Here is a 23,754-nt window from a genome sequence, read left to right on the forward strand (position 1 = left end):
CAAGATTCCTCTTGCTTCCTTTATTTCCGTCTTTGGAAGTGAGATGTGTTTGAAGGGCTCTGTACTCAAGCAGATCTCCCATTTTTATGGAAGGGAGTTTTGCCTAGGTAAAGAATTCAGGATCATTTCCCCAGTACAATATCCCTTCTAATCAGAGGAGGAAGTGTGGTTTCTGGCTGCATTTTTCAGATTGCATAGACCAGGGTACATTGCGTGTCCTTGCGGGCAGATCTGGACCCAATCTCTGTGGGGGCAGAGAGGGGTGCTTGGATGTTGGCACATGGAGATGCAAACATTGCACATCCCTTGTGCACCGTGGAGCTTAGCTTTGGGAGGGCTACATGCATGCAGGCAGAATACAGATGTGGATCAACCAAGTAGAGGCTGGGAGGGAGACCAAAGAATCTTTTGCTATCTGGATCCTCCAGTTCTTCCTGCCAGCACCAGCTTGCTTCATGGTAGGGATTCATTTAAGCTCCCTCATTGTTCTTTCCCAGCCATACATCTGCTTAGCATCCAACCCAACTACTGGGGATGGGCATTGGCCTGTGATTATGACCCGTATTATATTTGATGATTTAAATTCTGTGTTATGATTGTCTTTTTACATATATTGAACCTATGATGTTAACACTCTGGCATCAAAGTAATTAGAAGTTAATTATGACTTCTTTAGGATTAGCACTTTTATTAATGCCAATGTATGGTGAAGGATAGGAGCTGAGGCAGCTATCGCAAAGAATATATCGGATTAAAATAGGCTCAAATCAATTAATTAGCATGCTTATCTAGGATATTCACTAACCAGGAGTACCAGAGAGAAACATTTCCTGTGTGAAGTAAGAAATGGGCCTGACTGAACCATAATGTCCACTTCAGAGTAGTTTGGCCCCCTCTTTAGTGTTAGGTGCTGTGTTTTAAAGTAATATCATTTTGTCTTGCTTGCTGAATGTTGATAAATCTTCTGGCTAAAATAGAGAAGAAGAAAAATATACTTGGCTACATACTGTGTGTATCTTTACTTTTCAGTTGAACAAAGAAAATAAGACCCTGAAAAGAATTAGCATGTTGTATATGGCTAAACTGGGGCCAGATATCATTACAGAAGAAATTAACATCGATGACGATGATTCATCCACAGAAACTGAAGGAAGCTCGGGTTCGTGCAACTCGGTGTATTGTCAACAGCAAATGAAAGGTGAGCTCTGCTGTTGAATAGACTGCATTGTGCAGGATAACTGTTACCATATCAAACACACATACTGTAGAACAAGTTACAATGCAATGATAAAGTAGTCCTACACTCAGGTGAAAGATTTCAGTGTTGTTGACTCAATAAAATAAACATTTTCATTAGTGTAGTAACAATGATATGTCAGTCACTTGTTACTTTTTACATACGCAGAAAGACTGAGGGCAGGGTCACCTATGGCATTATTTCAGCAGTTGTTTGTGTAAAGTTTCCTCAGTAGGCATGTAAGGCAGCGTTCCTTGCCAGCTTTCATTTGGTATCTCTATATTTCCTTCCATAAAAACCCTGTGTCCATCTAACTTTGCATGAGGCACTATCAAAATAAATGGGTTAAACAGAGACTTTTGCACTGGGACAAACAGCAAAGCTTGAGAATGACAAAGGGTGCTTATCCCAGAGAACTCTACTTTATTAGTAAGTTTCTGAGCTCCCTTTTCTTTTTTTGCAAGCAGTCCCTACTGGAATAAGAGCCTCCCTCCCAGCCTGATTCTGCATAAGCTTGTGTTGATTATGATGGCATGGCTTCTAACAAAGGACATGTATGGATTTCCCCAATTCAGCATTATGAGACAGGTTAAAATGCTCCCTTTTTAAAAGAACATCTACTCTTTCTAATTGCAATAACAGTAATCCTACTACTTTCAGAGTGTTTGTGGTTTTAATCGTGTTAATTACTCTCAGTTTAACTTGTGTGACCTCACTTAATTACTATACTGGTGCAGCCTATGCTAGTGAAGAAAGAGTCTGGATATAAAGATCAGACACTGTGCAGACATGAACTAGATAAATATCAAAACACCCCCATGTAGTAGAGAAGTATGATTCTCCCCATTTTACCAACGAGAAAGCTGAGGCACAGAGCAGTTAAATGCTTTGTCTAACACTGCACAGTGAATCGCTGTCGGAACTGGGATCGAACTCCAGAGTTCCTAGTACTTCTCCTTGGAGAAAGAAGCCAAGGATCCTGTTGGAGGTTGAGAAGAGAGGGAGCAGGAAAAGTCTGGTTGGGTACTGAGAAGGGTACTAAGGAAGTTGAGGAGGAGAGAATAACTGAAAGGTGAAAGGTTCAGATAAGCATATGCACAGTGAGGGTGGGGGGGAAAGGGCATTGTATCTCTTGTCACTGTTGAAGACGCCATTATAGAAGGAAATGTGGTCTGTTTTCCAGGACTTAGAATAGCTGGTTTCTATTCCCTGCTCTGTCACTTGACTCACTGTGCGGTCTTGAGCAAGTTACAACCTCCCTGTGCCTCAGACTTTCCTTCTGCACAGTGGAAGGATAATAAATAATCCTGCCCTATCCCACATTGGTTCTGGGAGTCTTCCTTAACATTTGTTAAATGTTTGTTTGTGATTCTTGAATGGAAGTGCAAAGTATTTTAGCAGTGGTATAATAGTCACTGTAGTAGGAGGGGTTGTATTGTCCCGTTGGCTGGAGGGAGATCATGTTTGTTTAAGGAGGGAGATCTTTGCTGATTTGCTCCAAAAACAACACACGGAAAACACCCCCCATCCTTTCCAATGTACTTGCCCAGCCACTTGCATGGAAAGTTCCCCGGGTGCCCATCCCAGAGCGAGCAGGGTGGAGGCTGCTAGTCAGACAAAAAGAAAACATTTGAAAAGCCCAATATTTCCAGGGATTTTAAATAATTGTAATCACTGCTCCCAATATGCAATATCCAGTATGTCCAGCAACCATCTCTGCCCAGTCAGCAGTTGACTAGGAACAGACGTTGAAGCTAATGGTTTGGTATTCAAAGAGCAGCAGCACTGTGAAAAATAGAAGGCAGGTGGGGAATGAGAGGCTTTGGTGAGAACTAATAGAACCAGTAAGTCTGTATATTTGTGTCTCCTTTTTTTCTGATGTGTTAAGCAACAATTTTAAACTAAACCCCTATGCTCCCATTAAGGAGTGATTGTAATCAAATGTTTTATTCCATTGTAATTGAATTATCAAAATATGAAGTAAATTAAGAAACAAATTCTGAGAAAATTACTAGAATTAGCCCTTCTATCAGTAAAAAGGTTATATACTGACTCACTTCAAATAATGTCACAAGGGTTATAAATTGGCAGCTATTCAGGAGTATTTCTTCACAGAAAACCTCCCAAAGTATTAAGTGCCTGTTGTTTGTTTATATCTTATTGTGACAAGAAAGAGATCATGATCACGAAAGGAATTCAAGTGCATTAATTTGTTTTACAGGCAGCCTCTAAAAATATTTTTCTGTTGCCACGTGGCCTCATTTTGTGAGGTGCTGAGCATCTCCTGAGGGGACTGAGCGTCTTCAGCATCTGGCAGCATTGCACCCATAATAGCATGTTGCTTTGCAGAAAGAGAGTTTTCAGCAGAATGCAATAAAAGCAAAGACCAAAGAACTGGACAAGGGAGATTACCTTGGTAGAGCAAATCTGAAACTGTAGCTGCGTTGCAGATCTGTTGTATGACACCTAAGAGAAGCATGTGTCTGTGTATGTATTTGTGGAACCGAGGCTATGACTGATATTTTGTCTTTGCAGCCCAGTGTGTTTCATGCTCGGCTGTATACACATAATTGTTGGATTCCCCACCCCACCTCATCGAGTATAAGATGAAAAATATTTTTTTTTCCCCTCCTGAAAATGCAGAGCTGCGAGATCAAATTATATCTGTTCAGGAGCAAAAGAAGACCTTGGCCATTGAACTGGAAAACCTGAGGCGCAAACTTGTAGAAGTAATTGAAGAAGTATGTATTGTATCATGGAAGACGAGACCATTAGTGTGCATTCAGTACCTTTTGTATGTAGTGTTGGTTGAAAACTGTCAGTTGTGAAGTTAATTGAATACTATCTAATTGGAGGTTTCACCAATCTTTTACTATGGACCACTTCATAAGAGACGGGTCCTTTCATTGACTACCTTAATGTATCCCCTGACTCTCAAATTATTTGATTTTGTGTGGATGTCCAGGAAGGGCTTTGTGGACCAAGGATTGTTATTCTCTGGTCTAAACTGTGGTGTTGTCTGCGTTGGGTCTTTCCCTGATTTTTAGCCATCAGGAGTCACTCATCAATGTAACTAGACAGGCAAAGGGGCTGTTTTGAGCCGATGGCATATACCTGTGTTTCATACTAGAGTAAGCTATGTACTGATGCAAATCATGGCTTATAATCATTTGTGCTGTCTGCCCTACACCATGCAATCAAAAGCTCTTGGACAATAAACAGAGACATCCTCTCCCTCCCCTTGTCGTTCTCCACCCTCCAAAAATTGCGTAACTGTAGCTTGCCTGTGTTAAAATTCAGTCAATAGTGGGTAAGCTAATAACTTTTTAACCTGTTACCTTGGAATCTGTCAGGATAAAGACAATGTAGAAGTACAAATATGTAGTTGGTGTGTATCATGAAAGTGGGCAATGCAATCTCCGAAAGACCCATTTGGTTCTGCAGTACTTTATAAAGTTTGAAAACAATATTATATGGAGGAGAGAAATATCAATAAGTCAGGTGGGGAATGCCCTTAAAGCCCTTTGAAAATTACAGTCTGAAGCCGAAAGTAAACCCTCCAGTCAGAAATCAACTATTCAAGGTAAATCTTTGCATGTGAAATAAGATGCAATAATACATTATGCTGCTAACTAGATTCTCACTAATTTATTATTCATCTGTTTGTGTCTTATTTATACTCTTCTAGGTAAATAAAGTAAAGGAAGAAAAAGCTGTTCTCACAGCAGAAGTTCATGAACAGAGGAAACTATTGGAAAAATGTAACCGAGGTGTGTGTTCTCAATATTGTGTTTTCATCATCTCCCTCCCTTGCTACTTTATCCCCAGATAATGTGCAGAGCTTTTTCTTAAATTGTGTTGTAATTTATCTTCACAGTGACCGAAGGGACATTCGGGCCATGTTATGCTAGGCACTGTGTAAACATGTAGGAGACAGTCCCTTCTCTAAAAAAAAACTCATTCTTTAAATAGTCAAGACAGGTGAAAGGTGTGAGCAATGGGGAACCAAGGCACAGAGAGATTTAAATGACTTTACCCAGGATTTCAGAGGGAGTCTGTGGCAGAGGTGGAAATTTAAACCCAGATCTCCTGGGCCCCCGTTTGTTGTCTTAACCACAAGGACCAACCTTCCTCTTAACTTAGGTGCTTAATTTTAAATATCTACAATTCCTGATGCATTGTGAAGTTTTACATTCAAAACAGCACACACAAGGGCTGCACCCATCAATATTCAAAGAGAGCGATCTTCCCCACTCATACAGCATTTCCTGTCTGAAGTCTTCTCCAACTCATTTCCCCCACAATCATTCTCCACCAACTCCCATGGGAAAACAGATAGGTAGATCCTGCAGCACCCCCCAAAATCTTCAGGCTATTACACACCAAGTAGCCCAGTGAGTTCCGAAGGCCACAGTCTTCTCACAGAATGTTTTTTGACCAGCTCTGTTCTTTTACACCAAAAAGGGACTATTAATTTGAATCCATCAGCTGGCAAGTGTCACACTGAGAGACAGACGTGGTCTCTCAAGTAGTGGGGATTCCAGACAATTTATGATATCATAGGAAGATGTACACAGGATCAGCGTAGTCTGTCCCCTTCTACAGCATTGTGAAATTCAGGAGTCTGCTGTTGGCTTGAATATTTAATAAGAAGTGCTTGTATTTGTTCTTGATTTGTGAATCCCACAGGCAGTTATTGAGCACAGGGAAAGAATTTGCAGAAATGTCAGTGGGCTCTCTGGAAGCTTTCATAGATCATGTAAGAACAATAGGACGATGGAACAAACTGCCTAGGGAAGTCATGGAAGCTTCTTCACTAGGAGTTTTCAAAAAGAGGCTGGATAGCCATTTGTCCTGGTGGTTTAGACACAATAAATCCTGCATGTTGGCAGGGGGGTTAGACGAGATGACCTTTGCGTTCCCTTCTAACCCTGTGGTTCTGTGATTCTATGTATTTCCTCACTTTCACATGCAGTTCCATTGCTTGAGCATCAGAGAACGTGAAGGCAGCACTTTGAGGACTCTAGAGGTACGTCTACATGGCAAGCAGAAACACACAGCAGCGAGTCTAAGAGCCCAGGCCTACGGATTTGGACTTGTGGGGCTCAAACTACGGTGCTAAAAATAGCTGTATAGACATTCCAGTCCAAGCTAGAATGTCTACACAGATATTTTTAACGCCGTAGCATGAGCCCCATATGTCTGAGTCTGTAGACTTGGGCTCTGAGACTTGCTGCTGCAGGTTCCTGCTTGCCATGTGGATGTACCCTAAAAGCATCATCAGCATGGTAGACTATGCCAAGGAAATGTCTGCTGGTATGGTGTGGTGGAGGAAAGCAGGGGCTCTTCTTAACACCTTCTACAGAGTTTTGTTGAAATATCTCCATGTGCTTGAGCAGAGGGGCAATCCATCTGCCTAGATCCAATGGAGTAGGCTAATACCAGCCCACCATCTAGTATAGCAATATATACCGCTACCCTCCTATAACGTGACCCGATATAACACGAGTTCACATGTAGCGTGGTAGCAGCGGGGCTCCGGTGGTGCTTTAAAGGGTCCAGGGCTCCAGCTGCCGTGGGGAGCCCCGGGCCCTTTAAGTCACCGCTGGAGCCCTGCTGCCCCTACCCCGGGGCTGCGGCAGCAGTGCTGGGTTGGCGATTTAAAGGGCCTGGGCTCCCTGCAGCCGCCGGAGCCCAGAGCTCTTTAAATCACTGCTGGAGCCCTGCTGCCACTACCCTGATATAACGATGTTTCACTTATAACATAGTAGGGATTTTTGGCTCCCCATGACCATGTTATATCGCGGTAGTGGTGTATTTCAGTTATGAGTGGTGATGCATGTAGCAGAAGTGCCCTACCACCTAGAAGATAGGATACATAGGCAGACAAAATTACTTGACCATAGACTGATCCCTCTGTACTTTGTGTGAGCCAGCAGAGCGCTGGAGATTACCGATTTGCTAGTTGTCATATACTCTATTCCTATTATCTCTGGTGTTCCATGCAGCTCTGTTGCATAGTTCTGTAGATGTAGAAGGAATCAATTATTCTGGCCAGGATTGGTGAATTATCGTAAATTTTTTTCTAATTGTTTTGTTCAAGAATTTTCTTTTTTAAATGTAATTTGAGAATCAGTTGGATTTTAGCAGCCTATAATCCATGTCACAAAGTACCTCTGACAGTGCTTTGCTTTAGACATAGTTAAGCTCCTCTCCAAAGAGGCAGGGGATTTGCCAAGGGTGGTGTTTAAAATTGTATGTCATTACTCTGGAAACCAGTCCTTAGTCAGTTAGAGCTGAAGTGCATTGAGAGAGCAATGTGTGCAAGTAGTCATTAAGAGACTTTTTTTAAGGGTTTATTGATATTACTCACAGGTCAGGATTGAGGTCTATGGGCAGAACAATATGAGGAAGTTTGCACAATGCCTGGCCTCACTATGGCTATTTTTTTAGCTAGCAATATCAGTCTCACTTGCATGACCATTGTTTTAATACGTTACACTCAATAATACTGATATTACCTTCTTGTTGCAATCTCAGTGGTCTCTGAGGTAGAGAGACTCCTTGATACAGAGCCACTAATCTCTGGTATCCAAATGTCAGTTTCCTGGAACTGCTTGCTGCTTTACAAAATATGCAACAATCTTTTATGGATTGAGTATTACGCTTATAGGGCTAGATTGTGGCACATGCTGACATAGGGGAATAGGACCCCATTTACATCCCTGTGCTCGTTACAGGGTTACTTGAGTCCACATATGACGGAGTAAGTACTGTCGTGCACTTGCTTATTCCTTCCTGTAATATGTGGGTGGGGGAATGGGCGGAGTCTCACCTTATCCCTTGCTCACTGGTATGCAACAACACTGAAATAACCATCTTTATCTAGAAATATTGCAACATCGTTACCAGAGAAAAAGAGCAAGAGGTAGGAGAGTGGAGAGAAGCAAAACGTAGACTGATTTTTTTCTGAGTTTTACAGTCTCAGGGAAAATAGGTCTCTAGCTTAAATTTCATTTCTTTCATGGGTTTGGTTTTAACTAGCCACAGTGGTGGGTGCCATTATTAAAAGCCTAGATGAATGGATAAAGGTGTTGGGGGAATAGCATACTTAGTAGGTCTTAATATATGAATAAGTATTGTTGGGAATTTTATGGGAGGAAAAGTTAATTTAGAGAGTTTGATATGGAATATAGTCAACTTTGCACCATGTACTGCCAGCGTTACAGGACATGAAACAAATAATAGAAATAATGTCCTTTGTTATGTTTATATAACAAGAAATATCCCAAAGTACTTTCCAAACATTACAAAGCTTGGGATGTGTATGTACACATGGGGAGCGTATACACACACAGACATACATAAATTATAAGTAAATTGTGTGCATCATTTCACCCATCATTGAAAGGTAGCCATCTCTGGGTGGAATTTAACTACGTAGCAGTCCATAGCAACACTACACAACAGTTTAGGACCAGAAGGAAATAATGCAGTATCTAATAGTGATTACACATGTAAAGAGGAAGTTTAGGGGACAAAAGCAGGGCAAAACAAAATCGGAATATTATAGGTGGTTGGAAATTAATGTAGAAATAGGGACATATAGAACTACACATTTTTATATTCTTTGTAAGGAATCAAAGTATATTGAGCAATGTTGTCCCATGGCCTGATAAAACAAAATTGTATTTTTGTTAATTTCTTTGCTAGCTGGTTTTTATTCATCTTTGTCTGTTTTTGTTTTTTAAATAGTGTCTGTACTGGCAGTGGAAGAATATGAAGAACTCCAGGAAAACTTTGAGTTGGAAAAGAATTTACGGAAGAAAGCGGAGTCATTTGCGCAAGAGGTGGGTAGTTCAACCGAAATCCTACAGATGAAGGAATTCCATAAAATATGGGTCTTATAAAATACAAAGAGGCGAGAAGAGGTTTTGATGGTTTTATGGCTAATCAGACTGTTTGGAACCCAGACCTCTTACAGACCATTTCTATGGCCTTGAGCAAGTCACTTTACCTTTGTCCATCAGTTTCCCCACCTGTAAAATCGGTCTAACAATACCTACTTCACAGGTGTTTTTAAGGACTAATTCTGCAGTGTTCATAAGACACTTTAGGATCATTTCGTGATAAGTGCCTTAGAAGTGGAAACTATAATACATTTATATTAATAAATTAAATTGGTAAAATGTAACATTTCCCTCTATTTCATTTTTTAAGTTTTGCTATTAAATTTGAGATGGCTCAGACAGTCATAACATGAGAATTTATATTCCCATAATATGGGCTTAATGTTGCAAGGACGACTTGCTTTTTTCACTCTAGTTTGGAGTGGAATAGTGTTATTTGCAAAATATATGAACCCAACCAAAGAAATACGACACAGCATGATATTCAGATATATGCAAATATGTCTGCAGTTTGAAATATGTATTCAGAGGAAACTCAGTGTTGGTGAAGATTTCAAACAATCATCTGTGCGAGGGAGTGGCATAAGCAGATTTCAGTGTTGTGAAAATATGAAGAAGAAAATGAGCTTTGAGAGAACATTATGGAATGTCTGTGATAACTGTCCCAATAGCTTCTCGGTCAGTGGGTTTCAACCTGTGGTCGGCCGACCCCTGGTAGTCCGCAGACTGTCTAATATTTCCAAAGGGATCCGCACCTCCATTTGAAATTTTTTAGGGGTCTGCAAATGAAAAAAGGTTGAAAACTACTGTTCTAGGTGACAGTATTGTTCACCATGGAAATTCTGATAAACTCTAGCGCAATCTTGCAAGTCTCAAGCACTGAAAAGTCATGAGATTGGCTTAAAACTCATGCAGTTTAAGAAATAATGCTCTTCTTCTTTGCGTCCTGTTTTATGAGCTTTAGGGTACACATGGATTATGTTATCAAGCATTTTCTCCATAACTGTGTAGGCTAGAATTTTTTTTTTTTTAATAGAAGCTGAGATTCTCAAATAATCATGTGACTCTGGAACCCAGGGTTTTAAGGAGAACACCAAATCTTGCAAGACTCACAGTAAAATAAAAGTTGGCAAAACTGCAGTGTTGTGAACGGTAGAAGTATGTTAGGTCTGATTTGAAATGTCTATTCAGTTTTGAACACCTGGGTGCAGACAGGTGAATAGAATGTGCTTTCCTGGGTGCACAATTTCTTTTGAAAACTGGCTGGCTTTTTATTTTTTTTTAACCAAGACTTCAAGAAATCTCCTCTGCTGGATAACTCCTGCGCATCTAACTCCACCCACTATGTTAGTGATCATATTGCGTGGTAAGGGCATTTTTTGATTGGGAGATTATGGAAGCAAATGGATATGTTTCTGGATGCAGTGTTTGCCAACTACACGTTTGTCTTGGTCTGGATATTTATAATGCTTCATAGATGAAGAGAGTCATAGAAAAAGTTGTTTCTAAAAAACCCAAAAAACCCAAAACAAATAACCCTCCAAAAAATCCCAAAGCTTTGTTGATCTGAGAGCCCTAGGTAGGCTATGAATGAACTTAAAGAACTGGGACTCTTTAGGGGAAGAAGACGACACTGTGAGTGTAGCCCACAACCACACAGTGCTATGCTTTGTCGTTCTCCTGCTGGTGACTGGGTCATATACAGAGGTTGATGAGCCTGCTACAGCCTTGGCTAGCAGAGCTGGATTTTTAACTCAGTCGGTGGAGGCACATGCTTTTAGAATGAGAGGTACCAGGTTCAGTCTTCCCTCCCAATAGCCCATAAGTCAAGAGAGGGTCTCTGCTGACAACATGATGCTTATAAAGCTTTCCAGCTCCAAAACTAGCGTGCAGTGCTGCTGCATGCATAGCAAATAACTGTTTCTAGTTCCTGTTCATCTTTCTATTTGAATAATTGGGCCAGCTATTCATTAATACAAATATTCAAGGAGAAAGAAAAGAGTTTCAAAGTCAAGGGTGTATAGGGCCAGACATTAAGGGGTAGTTAGGTACCTTAAGACACAGATGGGTGTCTAGTGAGATTTTTCAAAAGCATCTAGGCATTTAACTACCAATGATTTCAAAGCTGTAACAATTTACTTCAGTTTAGGATCTGTCCCATTGACTTCAGTGGGACTACTTCTCTGAATAAGGAGTACTCATGTATTTAAGGTTTTGCAGGATTGAACCGTCTACATAGAAATGAATGACCTATGGTTCTTTTGAAAACTATCCAAAAAAAAGACTAGTGGAGGCAACAGAAATAAAGTAAGAATAGGGCAAAGATTCCAATGTTTATTTGTCTGGAGGTGGTTGGTCTGGTTTGGGTTTTTTCCCCATATATTTATAATTAAAATTGTCAAATATAGTCATCTGCCATCTTCTGATACACATCACAATCCGCTCAACAAGCACACCACCCCTTTTGCATTCTTATGCATCATATCCACACTGAAAATAGAAAAGTCAGAACAAGATGACAGTGAACCACTCTAAAAAGAAAAACCTTCATTAGACAGCTGGCAGGTTATCAAGTGTCATTGGCTATACATTTTTTTTCAGAGAACTACAGCTTGTTGCCAAGCACAATCCTAATGAATATGTCAACAAGAACAACAATATGCTGAACTAGATCTGCAAGACATCATTCTCCAGGAAAGATGTCTTATGCTGTTACTCTATTTCAAAAAAATAAATAAATAAAATTCTGCTCCCAGTAATCCCAGAAACTGTGGAACAATGTTTCAGCTACTTAAACTAGTAAAGAAATAGTATGTCTGAGAGTAACAGTAAGGACTTGTCTACATGAAGACTTTGTGCGCAGCAAGTTGGGGTGTGAATCTACAGCGCACTACCTTGCCACGTGCTAACTGGCCACATGGACCCTGCTACTGTGCAATAAAAGTTCCATGGTGTACTTTGGCTTTACTGCTCTTTTGAAATGGAAAGCACCCTGGCTTGCCGTGCACTAAGGCCTAGATTTTTAAAAGTATTTAGTAGGGCTGTCAAGCGATTAAAAAATTAATTGTGATTAATCACACTGTTAATAATAGAATTCCACTTACTTAAATATTTTTGGATTTTTTCTACATTTTCAAATACATTGACTTCAATTATAATACAGAATACAAAGTGTACAGTGCTCACTTTATTTTTAATTACAAATATTTGCACTGAAAAAAAAAAAGAAATTGTATTTTTCAGTTCACCTAATATAAGTTGTGCAACCTCTTTATCGTGAAAGTTGAACTTACAAATGTAAAATTATGTACAAAAAATAACTGCATTCAAAAATAAAACAATGTAAAACTTTAAAACCTAAAAGTCCACTCAGTCCTATTTCTTGTTCAGCCAATCGCACACTGGTGTTCCTATTGCACTGTTGTAGCCAGTGTCACAAGATATTTACATGCCAGATGTGCTAAAGATTCATATGTTCCTTCATGCTTCAGCCACCATTCCAGAGGGATGCGTCCATGCAGATAACGGGTTCTGTTCTATAATAATCCAAAGCAGTGTGGACTGACGCATGTTCATTTTCATCATCTGAGTCGGATGCCACCAGCAGAACCTTGGGTCAAGTGCTGCATTTATCCTTAGAAATCTGACATTAGTACCTTCTTTGCATTTTGTTAAATCTGCAGTGAAAGTGTTCTTAAAATGAATATGTGCTGAGTCATCATCCAAGACTACTATAACATGAAATATATGGCAGAATGGAGATAAAATAGGGCCGGAGACATACAATTTTCCCCCCAGGAGTTCAGTCACAAATTTAATTAATAGATTATTTTTTTAACAAGCGTCATCAGCATGAAAATATGTCCTCTGGAGTGGTGGTCGATAAATGAAGGGGCATACAAATATTTAGCATATCTGGCATGAAAATATCTTGCAATGCTGGATACAAAAGTCCCATGCAAATACCTGTTCTCACTTTCAGGTGACATTGTGAACAAGAAATGGGCAACACTATCTCCTGTAAATGTAAACAAACTTCTTTGTCTTAGTGATTGGCTGAATGAGAAGTAGGACTGAGTGGACTTGTAGGCTCTAAAGTTTTGTATTGTTTTGTTTTTGAGTGCAGGTATGTAATAAAAAACTACATTTGTAAGTTGCACTTTCACGATAAAGAGATTGCACTACAGTATTTGTATGAGGTGAGTTGAAAAATACTGTTTCGATTGGTATTCTGTTGTTTAACAATGCAATTAAAACTGCAATTAATTAAACCCTTAATTATTTGATTAATGAGTTTGTTACCAAAGCAGATTTAGATTTATGTGATACACAAGAGAGTGCCTATACATGAACCAATAGCAACTAGAGTAAATCTAGCAGCCTCCCGCAAATGACCAGGAATGACCAATCAAAAGAGAAATAAAAATCATCCACTGAACATAACAAAGATAATTTTTTTTATATGGCCCTCAGCACACACTCTTCCCACCACAAAAGCCTAGGGAAAGAGATGGTCTTTGAAGCATGCCCTTAGGGTCTATTTGGACCAAGAAGGGGAGGGTTTTTCAAAAGTCCTGAGGCTCTTGAACAACATCTTGCTAGCAGACCCTCTTCTTTAATATCAAGGGACCTGGAGCTTGAATGCTTCCACTGGTCACAACTGTGGAAGTATGGCAAGGGGAGAGAGGGGGCAGTCTCAGGTAGAAGCCTCTCTGGCCATTTACGGCCAGTTGAAGTCAATGGGACTCTTTCCATTGGGTTATTTTATTTTATTTTTTTTAAAGAGTTTTGAATCAGGACCTAATAGTATCTTATAGATCAAAAACCATACCTGAAACTCCACTTCAGTGTATTCAAAACAAAAGCAGTTACAGATGTGGAAACTGAAGTGAATTATTGTCTCTCTCTCTCTCTATTTATTGCTAAATGTCTTGCTCTAAATACTTTGTGCTTAGGGTAGTTTAACTTACTCATCACACTTACTACAAGTAAATGGCAGCAATGTTTCTCCTCCTTGAAGTCTCCTGGGGCTATACAATTGGTGCTGTTTTATTACCATTTCCCCCCATATTTGCCTGCCGTTATCTCCATATCATTTTTATATCCCGAAAACCAATATATAGGATTGCTAAGGATCACCTTTCATACCCTACATTTTGCTAAGTCTTTTGCACTTCTCACCACTGCTTTAGCTTTCCCTTCTGAAGTGCAGCATAGTTATTTACTTCTGAATACTGGATGATGCAGAGTCTCTGTCAGAGATAAGCCATTTGTACCTACAGAACTAGGATATTTGTCAAAATGTACAGGGACACTGTCTGGTATTATGGACCAGAATTTTAAACTGACTGAATAAAAGCAAAACAAAAGTACCTACAGAACTGAAATATTTTCATATATGAAAAAATTATCTGTAAGCAATTTTTAGCATAGATTCAAATTTTGCCCTGCAAAGTTGTTACCCAAACATTGCAGTATTGTGCCAGTGCACCAGAACATAAAAGTGACATTGATTGTAGAAACTGCCATAAAAGTGTAAGTGATTACTTTTTTGACTAGTGAATTCTGACAATGAAGAAGGACTAAACAAAGAAAACAAGTGATAAAAAGTAATGTATATGTAGAAATTATTTTCGCTATTAAAAGGGGGACTATAATCTTAAAATCACTCCTTTATTAATTTTTAATCTATTGTTACAAATAACACCTCAGATTATTTTATTTTTTAAGTTTGATTTACCTTATGCATTTGACAGCATAACCAACTGGTCAGTGTGTGTTGCATCTCCTCCTTTGCACCCTCCCATAGAGGATATGGGTCTGTCACAGCTCTTATGTGGAGAGCCTGACTCTTTAGCTCAAGTGCTATACTTAAGCTTTTCAGCACTAGAGGTCCCTGGTTTAATCCCTGGTGTGCAAGCCAAGATAGCAGCAATTAGTATGAAGTCCATTTTACTGTTTCCCCTGTATATTCAGTTTCTCCTGTTGTTAGTTTGGGACGTTCATGAGCAGCAGGGGGAGAAAAACATGTTAAAATTTTGGAAAATATGATGGTAAAATCAGCATTTTTAGAGAGACTAAGGGACAGGAGTATTTGAAACTACTTTTAATAATTTTGACATCGGTTTCTAGTTGGTATCCCTTTAATACTCTGAGATGGTGTTAAATCCACAGACCACAACCCTGCAGTCACATCCATGCAAGCAGATCCCTGCACTCCTGTGAAGCTCAGTGGGGCTTCATGTGGACACAAGAATCCAGTCACACAACCGACTGCAGATTGGGATCATAGAAGAAATATGTTTAACAAAATATGATTTTTAACACATTGGTTGGATATGATTTTGTAATGATTGTATTATGTTATCTCTGGCATTTCAGGAGGAGGCCGAGTGGGGGTGGGGCTTCAGGGGAAGAGGCCAAGCAGGAGCGGGGTCTTGAGGCAGAGTGCAGGCAGGGCCTTGGGGGAAGAGGCCGAGTGGGGGTGGGGTGAAGTGGCAGGCGGGGTGAAGTGACCAGTGGGGCCTCGGGGCACAGCAGGGGGCAGGGCCACTGTTTGGGTGCTGGAGCCCACAAAAGATTAATCCGGCCCTGTGGGTGTTGAGGACCCCTATTTTTTTCAGTGAGTGCTTGAGCCCCAGAGTGCCCATGGAGTCAGAACCTATGTCATGAATATCTTTTGCAACATCTTGAAGTGCTCTGATGTCTCATTTTGTCAGTCAGGTGGGTTTTTTCTTTATAACTGTAGAATATGTGCTAAACATTTTGCTAAATGGAGCAGAACTTGCTTAGAGTATATCAGGAACATACAGGCCAGTGGAGCGAGTGTTCATTGTGTTGAAAGTATTTGGAGTGAGTGTAGACACTGTCCAAGCCATTCTTTCGCTCAAAGTTAATGTTAACCACACTTGTTCAGAGCTTCATGATAAATTCATTCAGAACACTGTTACTGGAAATAAGCCACCACTCTGAGTAATATGCATGTGTCAGTGTTGAGTAATGAGCTGGCAATAGTAATGCCAGCACATACACTTTATCATAGTGCACTTCTATCTTTTGTATGACTATTTTGTGAGCCAAGAAATATTGTCCTGGCTTTTTATTTTGAAAATAGGGGCCTTTTACCTAGAGGGTTGGTCTGTCTGTCGGTCGGTCTGTTGGTCTGTCTAGATAGAACACCTGCAGCTCCTCTTAATTTTGGTGGGAGCTATTCATGTCCAGTAGGTGGAATACAGGGCCCACCCATTCAAATCAAACCTTTCCCTGCACGGTTATGCATCTCCCAGGTGACATTCTTAAGGTACCATTACTACTGAGATAGCGGGAGTCAGGAAACCGTGCAGACCGCTGGAATAGGGTCCATTTACTGCGCCTTGTGCCCCTTGTCTTTGCCGTAAGTGATGAGGATCTGCCACTGAAATGCAGGCAGTTGGGAGGGGAGTATGTGTGCTAGGTGCAGGTGAGAGAGATTGAGCGAGCACACACACACATAGGAATGAGAACACTTGAAAATCAAAGCTTTTGATTAAAAAATAAATCCAGTGCTGCTTTAATTATAGTCGTTCTGCTAGCACCACCATAATATGTATTTAATTAATCAAAAATGATGTAACTTCAAACATTAGAATTCACTCTCTTTAGAGGTTCTAAAGAAACTGAGTAAATATTGTCAGCTGTGGTGAGGAAGGGAGGGAGAAAGGAAGAGGGTTTAAAGTGAGTCATCCTTTGTGAAAGCTAAAGGAATCTGAATAAAAGAACTAAATAAATGGTGTGGAGGAGGGGAGGGATGGATGAGGGAATAGAAAATCTGTATCCACCTGAATAAGCCAGGACTGTTAACCTAGGGATCTTTGCAAGCATAATCAGAATGCTAGAGTCATATTTTAAGTGACATTTTAAGATTCATCAGTGTTTTGTGAAATGCTATACAAGAAAACAAAGGCACATAGAGGGGATCTTGAAGGCCACAACTATAATGTAGAGGCCAGACCTGAAAAGCAGTATTCCACAAAGGAAAGCAAACTGTGTTAGGTACCATAAACACAAATGAAAAGAAAGATATGACAGTGCTGGAAAGCAGGGGGGAGGGAAAGAAGAGCTAAGGATCTTGATGCTGCAATCGCATATGCTTAATAAAATATTTCATGTAAAAGATTTATTAAGCATGTACCTTGCCTTGCAATGATACTTGTAAAGTACTTGTAAACACTTTGTTAGAATCTCTCATTGGCTCCTATACAATACCTGCACCTGAAATTACTTTTGAAACCTTGCTGAGAAACGATTCAGTATGTTCCTCCGAATTAAAGTGCCAGGCTGTTGTTTTATGCTGCCTCTGTCTGAGAAAAATTAAAAACAAGTGTAGAGTTGCTGTGCAGGTTTTTAAGGGCTGCTCTTACTTTGGGTATTGGTACAGTCTCTGGCCAAAACACATCACCTGGTGAAAGAAACAGGCTTCTGTAAATGTTTATGGTTTGGATTATATATTTTTATATTTTAAGAGGCCAACCTAGGCTTTACCCAGAGGTAAATTCACATTTTATAGTTCCCTTTTTAATATAGGCTTTAAAAAACCCTGTATCATGCCCTGCCTGCAGCTTGCTTTAATTTTCCTCTCAATCCCTGACCGTTACAGATGCATTTTAAAAGTGTATATATACAGTACAATGTATCTTTCTGTATGTATACATCAGATGTACAGTATGGTATCTGTATTTAACTTTGTTACCTTCAGAGTGCCCCTTCTCATTATGGGGCCCTGTGAAAGTGCTTAGCTGGCACGTTATTTAATCCAGGACTGAACCTTCCTATATAAAAAGGGCAGATGCTGTTATTATTTTTGTGACTCTTAAGAAGGACTGTCATAATTGCTACAAAGGATGATGACCTGTGCCCCTCATGAGATTGCATGCAATTGAGTCAGAGATCTGAGTGTGTTGCATTAGTGATGAACTGCACAAGAACTCTTGTTTAGAGCCATTAATAGCATTTGAGTCATTTATAATGACCATGTGGCATGTTTGCAAGTGGATACCGCAAAACCTGTGCTCCTGGAAAGACTTTTCTGTTATGCCTTCCTGCGTCTATGTATTACCAAGGACAGTTTAACAAAAGCTGCTATGTAATAATTAGGCTTGGCAGAATTAAACTTTAATTTTTGATGGATAATATCTTTTTTTTTTTTTTTTTACTTCTATCTATTTAAATGTTCACAGTTGCAGGGAATAATGGAAGGAGTCAGACAAGAATTATTTAATGACAGTAGATGTTGAGATTCAAAAAGTCAAAACTTGGTAACTGTTAAAACAGAAATTGTCAACATCTCATGTCGAACTATAGAAAGTAAATATCCTTACATCAAACTTTAATAATTTTTCCAGCAGCATTTTTCTTTGTCTATCTGTAAATTTTGATTATCTTCTGAGGAAATATTTGTATGTGTATATGACAAAATTGACATTTACTGGATAAGGTAATCCTTCAAGGCCTAGTCACAATAATTAATTCACTGCCTAGCTGGTTGAACTGAAAATAATTGAAATAAAGGAGGGATATGTTTAGGTCTTAGACCCTGAGCTTGAATCTTGCCACTTTTAGAGCATGATACAAGACTAATCTCTCTCATCAAGCTTTCATCTGAGAACAAAGTTGTGAAATGGCCACAGCTGTCTGCGCTAGGAAGTGTACCACCTAGATCTGATTCCTCTGAAGTCAGCCATTTAATCTGTTGGGAAGAGGGTTAAGAGATTTGCTCCTCTTCCAGGAAGCATCTGATCTGTTTCTAAATGGATTCAGTGGCATCCAGATAGAACAAGGCCGGGTGCTTTAGGAATATATAGAATAATATAATCCATTCTATATGATGCTAAAACGGGAAAATGTTAATTGGAGAACATAAGTAAGTAGCAGTAAGAGATTCTCTTGTTTGGGACTTGTGGGCAATGGTGCATCATCCTATAGATGTAAGATAATTGATATGACTTGGTGATGAATTTCCTCATACAGAGAAGACTGTAAAGATGTGTAATGGAGCACACACCTGTAAGTGACTGGGAGTGGTACCACAGTCCTTTTCTTGCCCCTAGTGTCCCTTGCAGGCTGCCAGCCAACCTTGGGAGGTCTTCAGTGGCTTGGCCCTCTGGCCAAGTCACAACATGTGAGTGAACCCCTTCTGCTGGGATATTAAAGAGTCCAATAAATAAATAAACCGTCTCTCTGCCCTTGCTAGGGTCTACAGCCCCGGTTTGGGGACCTTTAAATGCAGCCCCTTGTTTGGAATCTTCTTGAGGTCTATACCACTCTACCTATAGTAGCGAGGGGAAGTCAGGCCTGACCGCATTCCAGGTTCCAACCCAGGGACTGTATACACAGTAGCTCACATGCTGCTCAACTTCAGTCCTTCACAGCTATTTCCTAGGGCCTCTTCCTACTGGGACCTGTATCCCCAACCCTATTTCAGGGCCACCATTCTCAGGTCCTTCTCTCCCATGAGGTAAGCTTAGCCAGCCATAAATTCTGACTATCCGGCTCCTTTGGCCAGAGAGGAGCACCCTTCTTCAGTCCACTGGTCCCAGCCGGAGTTGACCTGCTGAGGCTTTGCAGCTCCTTTTATCTGAACCTGCTGGGCTCTGATTGGCTGTTGTTAGCCCTTGGAGGACCAGGTCTCTCTAGCTTCCAAGATGGATGCTCCAGTGAGGCTTCTCTAGGCAGGCTTGAAGGACTTACCTTTGCTACTCTTTTCCTCCCACCCTGCTGCTTCCTAGGGTGGGATGTGGCAGAGCAGCGGGGTCTCCAGTAAGGGGCCATGAAGGCCTGGTATGCCCCATCACAGTGTGATGCTGTGTTTTTGTGGGTGCTACCATTCTGGTAAGGATTCAGCCATCCGCAGCTTAAAATGCAATCTCTGAATGACAGTTCAGGGAAAAGTATGCAACGGGCAAGGAACAAGGCAGTAAATTTAGTTGAACTAACGACAACTGCTGCCTTGTTCTTGGTGAATTAGGCCACTTTCCTTTGACCCATAGAATTAATAAATGCAGCACTTGGCACTTTGTATAAAACGTATCCTCTTAAGGTTGTGCAGATTGAACCTCTCTAGTCTGGCACCCTGGGGACCTAACCGATGCCGAACCAGAGAATTTTCTGAACCACAGGAAGTCAATATTGTGGCGAGTGGGTCTCTTTTTTTATTTTTATCTTGCCGAGGCGAATAAACAGAACAACGCCTACAAAACCGCCTTGCCAAGGCTTTCTGGCTCTCTTCATAACAAAGTGTCGTTGTACTGTTTTACTGTATTGGCACAAGGAAATAAGTAGATAAAGCATGAAAAACACAAAATGAAATCATGCCAGACCACGGATGTTGCCGAACCAGAGAGTGCTGTACTAGAGAGGTTCAACCTGCACAGCTATTAATTAATTAATTAAATATCACCAAATTTGATACTGTCCTTAGCAAAGTACAAAATTAATATCCTTTAAAATATGAACCACAAAATAATAAAATGTTGTGAACAACTAGACAACACAAAGTCTTTAACTGATCCATACTGCTCATCTTTCTCATTTGCGTCTATTGTTATAATAAGTGGCAGCCCATCTACTTAGCAAACATAGGTAGGGGTCCTGTTCCAGAACTGGGTACCTGTTCGGGTTTGACATAAAACTACAAGGCTGTAATGCATCTGCACCCCAAGGTTATGGCAAAGTGTAGTTAAATGTTCCCATCCCATGAAGGTGATCTTTCAGTTCTTCTTTGGATCAAGCAGCAGGCCTGAGAGTTTGAGACCAGAGTCGATCGATAGTTTGGCAGAGAGTTGGAATCTTGCTCCCTTCTTCCCATGGGACTGCCAAAATAGGGATCAAGCATGGAATGTGCAAGTTGTAATTTAGCCTATAATGAAGGGGGTCATTTGTTGGAACAGTCTGAAAATAGTGCCAATATTTAATATTCTGAATGTGTACATATGTATGGAAACACATGGCTTTAAAGTGTTTTTCTTTATCTTGCTGAGCTGCAGTGTGGGGGGTTAGTTTTGAAAGTCTCCAAATTGGAATCTGGATGTTACCTAGATGAGGATCAAAGTTCTCAGCGTTACATTTTAACTCTCCTAACCAGGAAGAATTCCTTCTTCAAATTTGGCATCAAAATAAAAATCAAGTCCACAGGATGCAGAATTGTGTAAGGGTCAAAGGATTGGGAGTTGAGATACCTGGGAGAAAATCCTGGTACCATTGAAGTCTATGGCAAAATCCCATTGATTCTTGTCCCAGCTCTGCCACTGGATTGGTGCTTGAGCTTGGCCAAGTTGCAGACATTCGGTCCCACAGATTCTCTATCTATAAAATAGGAATAGAGATTTAGCATCCTCTATAAAATATGTAGAGATTTTTGGATGAGGTGCTCTTTATGTTTATCAAACTATTGTTCTCTTTAAGCCTTCTAAAGCTGTGGTAGTAGTTTCAGTAGATTCCCCCTAGCACTGGCTTATGCTTCAAGTGTTGATTGGGATGCTCTGCAGATAATTATCTCACAGGTGGTAAAGTCAGAACTAATTGATCAGCTAGTTAAACCCCATCACAGATCAAACAATCCTTTCAGGTATTTCTTTTGCCTTGTCAACAAACACTTTGTTTGATATTTTGGTGCTACATGCAGGTTTCTGTGCTGCTGAAACGTGTTTTAATTAGATGGTCCTGGCAATTTATTTTTTATATATAATAAAAATTAATGTCTTATTTAGTGCAGATAAACTGACCTCCCAAGTAAGGGTATAATGATATTTTACCCTCTTCATTCTGCTTCACTCAGTATTTTCTGTCCTATCCTGTTTTGTTCCTTTAATTTAGGGCCTGATCTTGCAAATACTTAAGCATAGGTATAATATTTTAAATCAGTGAGACTACTCATGTGAATAAATTATTCCCGTGCATGATTACAGGATCAGGCTCATACATAATAAACATTTATTTTGGCTTAGAAATCTCCTTCTCTCCATATTGTAAGCACCATGCACATTATCTGTGATGCTAAGAAAGTAATAAAGTAGAGGTGGTCGAAAAATCCAGGGAGTTTTCTGTGAAATTTTTTGAACAAAAGCTTTTCACTCAATTTTTTGATAGAAAGTGTTTGATTTTCACAAGAAAACCTTGAAATGAAATAAAATTCATTACAATTTTATCCATTTTTTCAAAATCTAGTGAGTGGCTAAGTTGCAGTGTTTTATGTTTCTTTTTGCCACTCAGTAGGTTTTCAAAAGCTGAGGTAGTTTGGAAAAGTTAGAGTGCACAAAGGGAACCCTTCCCAAATTACAGCCATCATTCATTCCTTTAGATTTGTTGGCAAAAAAGGAAGTGAAAGGACAGAAACCTGGAATTTTGGAATTTCAATTTTTTTTCAGGTTTTGAAAACACATTTTTCAATTTTAAAGTAAAAATTTTTATTTAGCTTTGAAACTTGTCAGGAAAATTTTGAAAAAAAATGAATTTTTTTTCACATGAAAAGTGTTGGGTTTTTTTTTTTTTTTTTTTTGACAAAATCCCACTTTTCAGCAGGAAAATGTTTTGACTGAAAAACTGTGACCAGCTCTATTAATAACATATTGTATGCACCTTAATTTGGGCTGCCAAACATTTTTCCCCAACAGAATTATAGAGAAACTTCTATGCTGTTTTCTCGTGTTCTTTCTTTTCAGAAATGACTTAAATTTCACTGGGGGCAACTATTCTGTGAGACTGAGTGACTTTGTTGTTGTTGATCAGTGGAATTATTGGTTTCAAGACTCCATATGCCAAATTGATCTCTGGTGTAACTTTGAAGTTCCCAGTCCTGATTTTTCTTTACCTTGCCTCGCCTGTAAATCACAGACACCAGTGCAAAGTGAGTGTAAAATGCTACCATTATGGTTTTGTAGCATATTTCAATCCAGAAGCAATTTTTAAATATACATATTTGCAATGTTGCTTCATTCTAGTATAACTGAAAAATGAAACCTTGCTAAATATTAGCCCACCAGATAGCCTAATGGTTCTTATATTGTGCAAACCAAAATAACATGGCACAGAAATTAAACCTTTTAAAAGTGTCTTCTGCTCTTGCACAATAACTGCTTGCTGGATGTTCAGTATGGATTTTTTTGATATATTTAAAGAAGTTTTCACTCTGCTTCTAATTTAGTGCCTGCAGTAAACTGCAGACAGCATCAGTTATAGGCACAAAAGAAAGCATTCAGGCTACCAACAGATCCTGGGTGTAAAAATGGGAGTGTAAAATAGAAACAGTTTTTCTAATATGTTTTTTATTTTCCATCATATGTGACCCAGAATGCCACCTCAGCGGAGTCAGTAGGGATCTGTATGGCCAGATCACTGGGTCCATGCAGACTCTCACTGAAGTCAGAGGGGTGCTACGTAGGTGCCATGGTGGAGCTCGTTGCCATATCAGGGTCAAAAATCCCTTCCACTGTCAGGTAATGAGAATCTGTCAGCATTAAATGCTATATGTCTTCACCTGACTCAAATGTCTTGCTCTCCCAGGCAGACAATAGATTTTATACTGTGGTGAGGAGTGCTCCAGAAATACCTGTAAGCAGTTAAATTATTACTCTT

The 23,754-nt window shown here is 39.8% G+C and overlaps 1 protein-coding gene across 1 annotated transcript in view; it reads left to right on the forward strand.

Moving 5' to 3' along the window:
• SHTN1 (shootin 1) overlaps nt 1-23,754 on the forward strand; it is a 92,145-nt gene that overhangs the window by 28,944 nt on the left and 39,447 nt on the right. The window contains exons 5-8 of the mRNA XM_032780795.2: nt 1,030-1,198; nt 3,881-3,978; nt 4,926-5,007; nt 8,993-9,087. Of these exons, the coding sequence (XP_032636686.1) occupies nt 1,030-1,198; nt 3,881-3,978; nt 4,926-5,007; nt 8,993-9,087 (444 nt within the window). The remainder of the gene's footprint in view (nt 1-1,029; nt 1,199-3,880; nt 3,979-4,925; nt 5,008-8,992; nt 9,088-23,754) is intronic.

Source organism: Chelonoidis abingdonii, chromosome 15, assembly GCF_003597395.2.
Source record: "Chelonoidis abingdonii isolate Lonesome George chromosome 15, CheloAbing_2.0, whole genome shotgun sequence".
NCBI lineage: Eukaryota > Metazoa > Chordata > Testudines > Testudinidae > Chelonoidis > Chelonoidis abingdonii.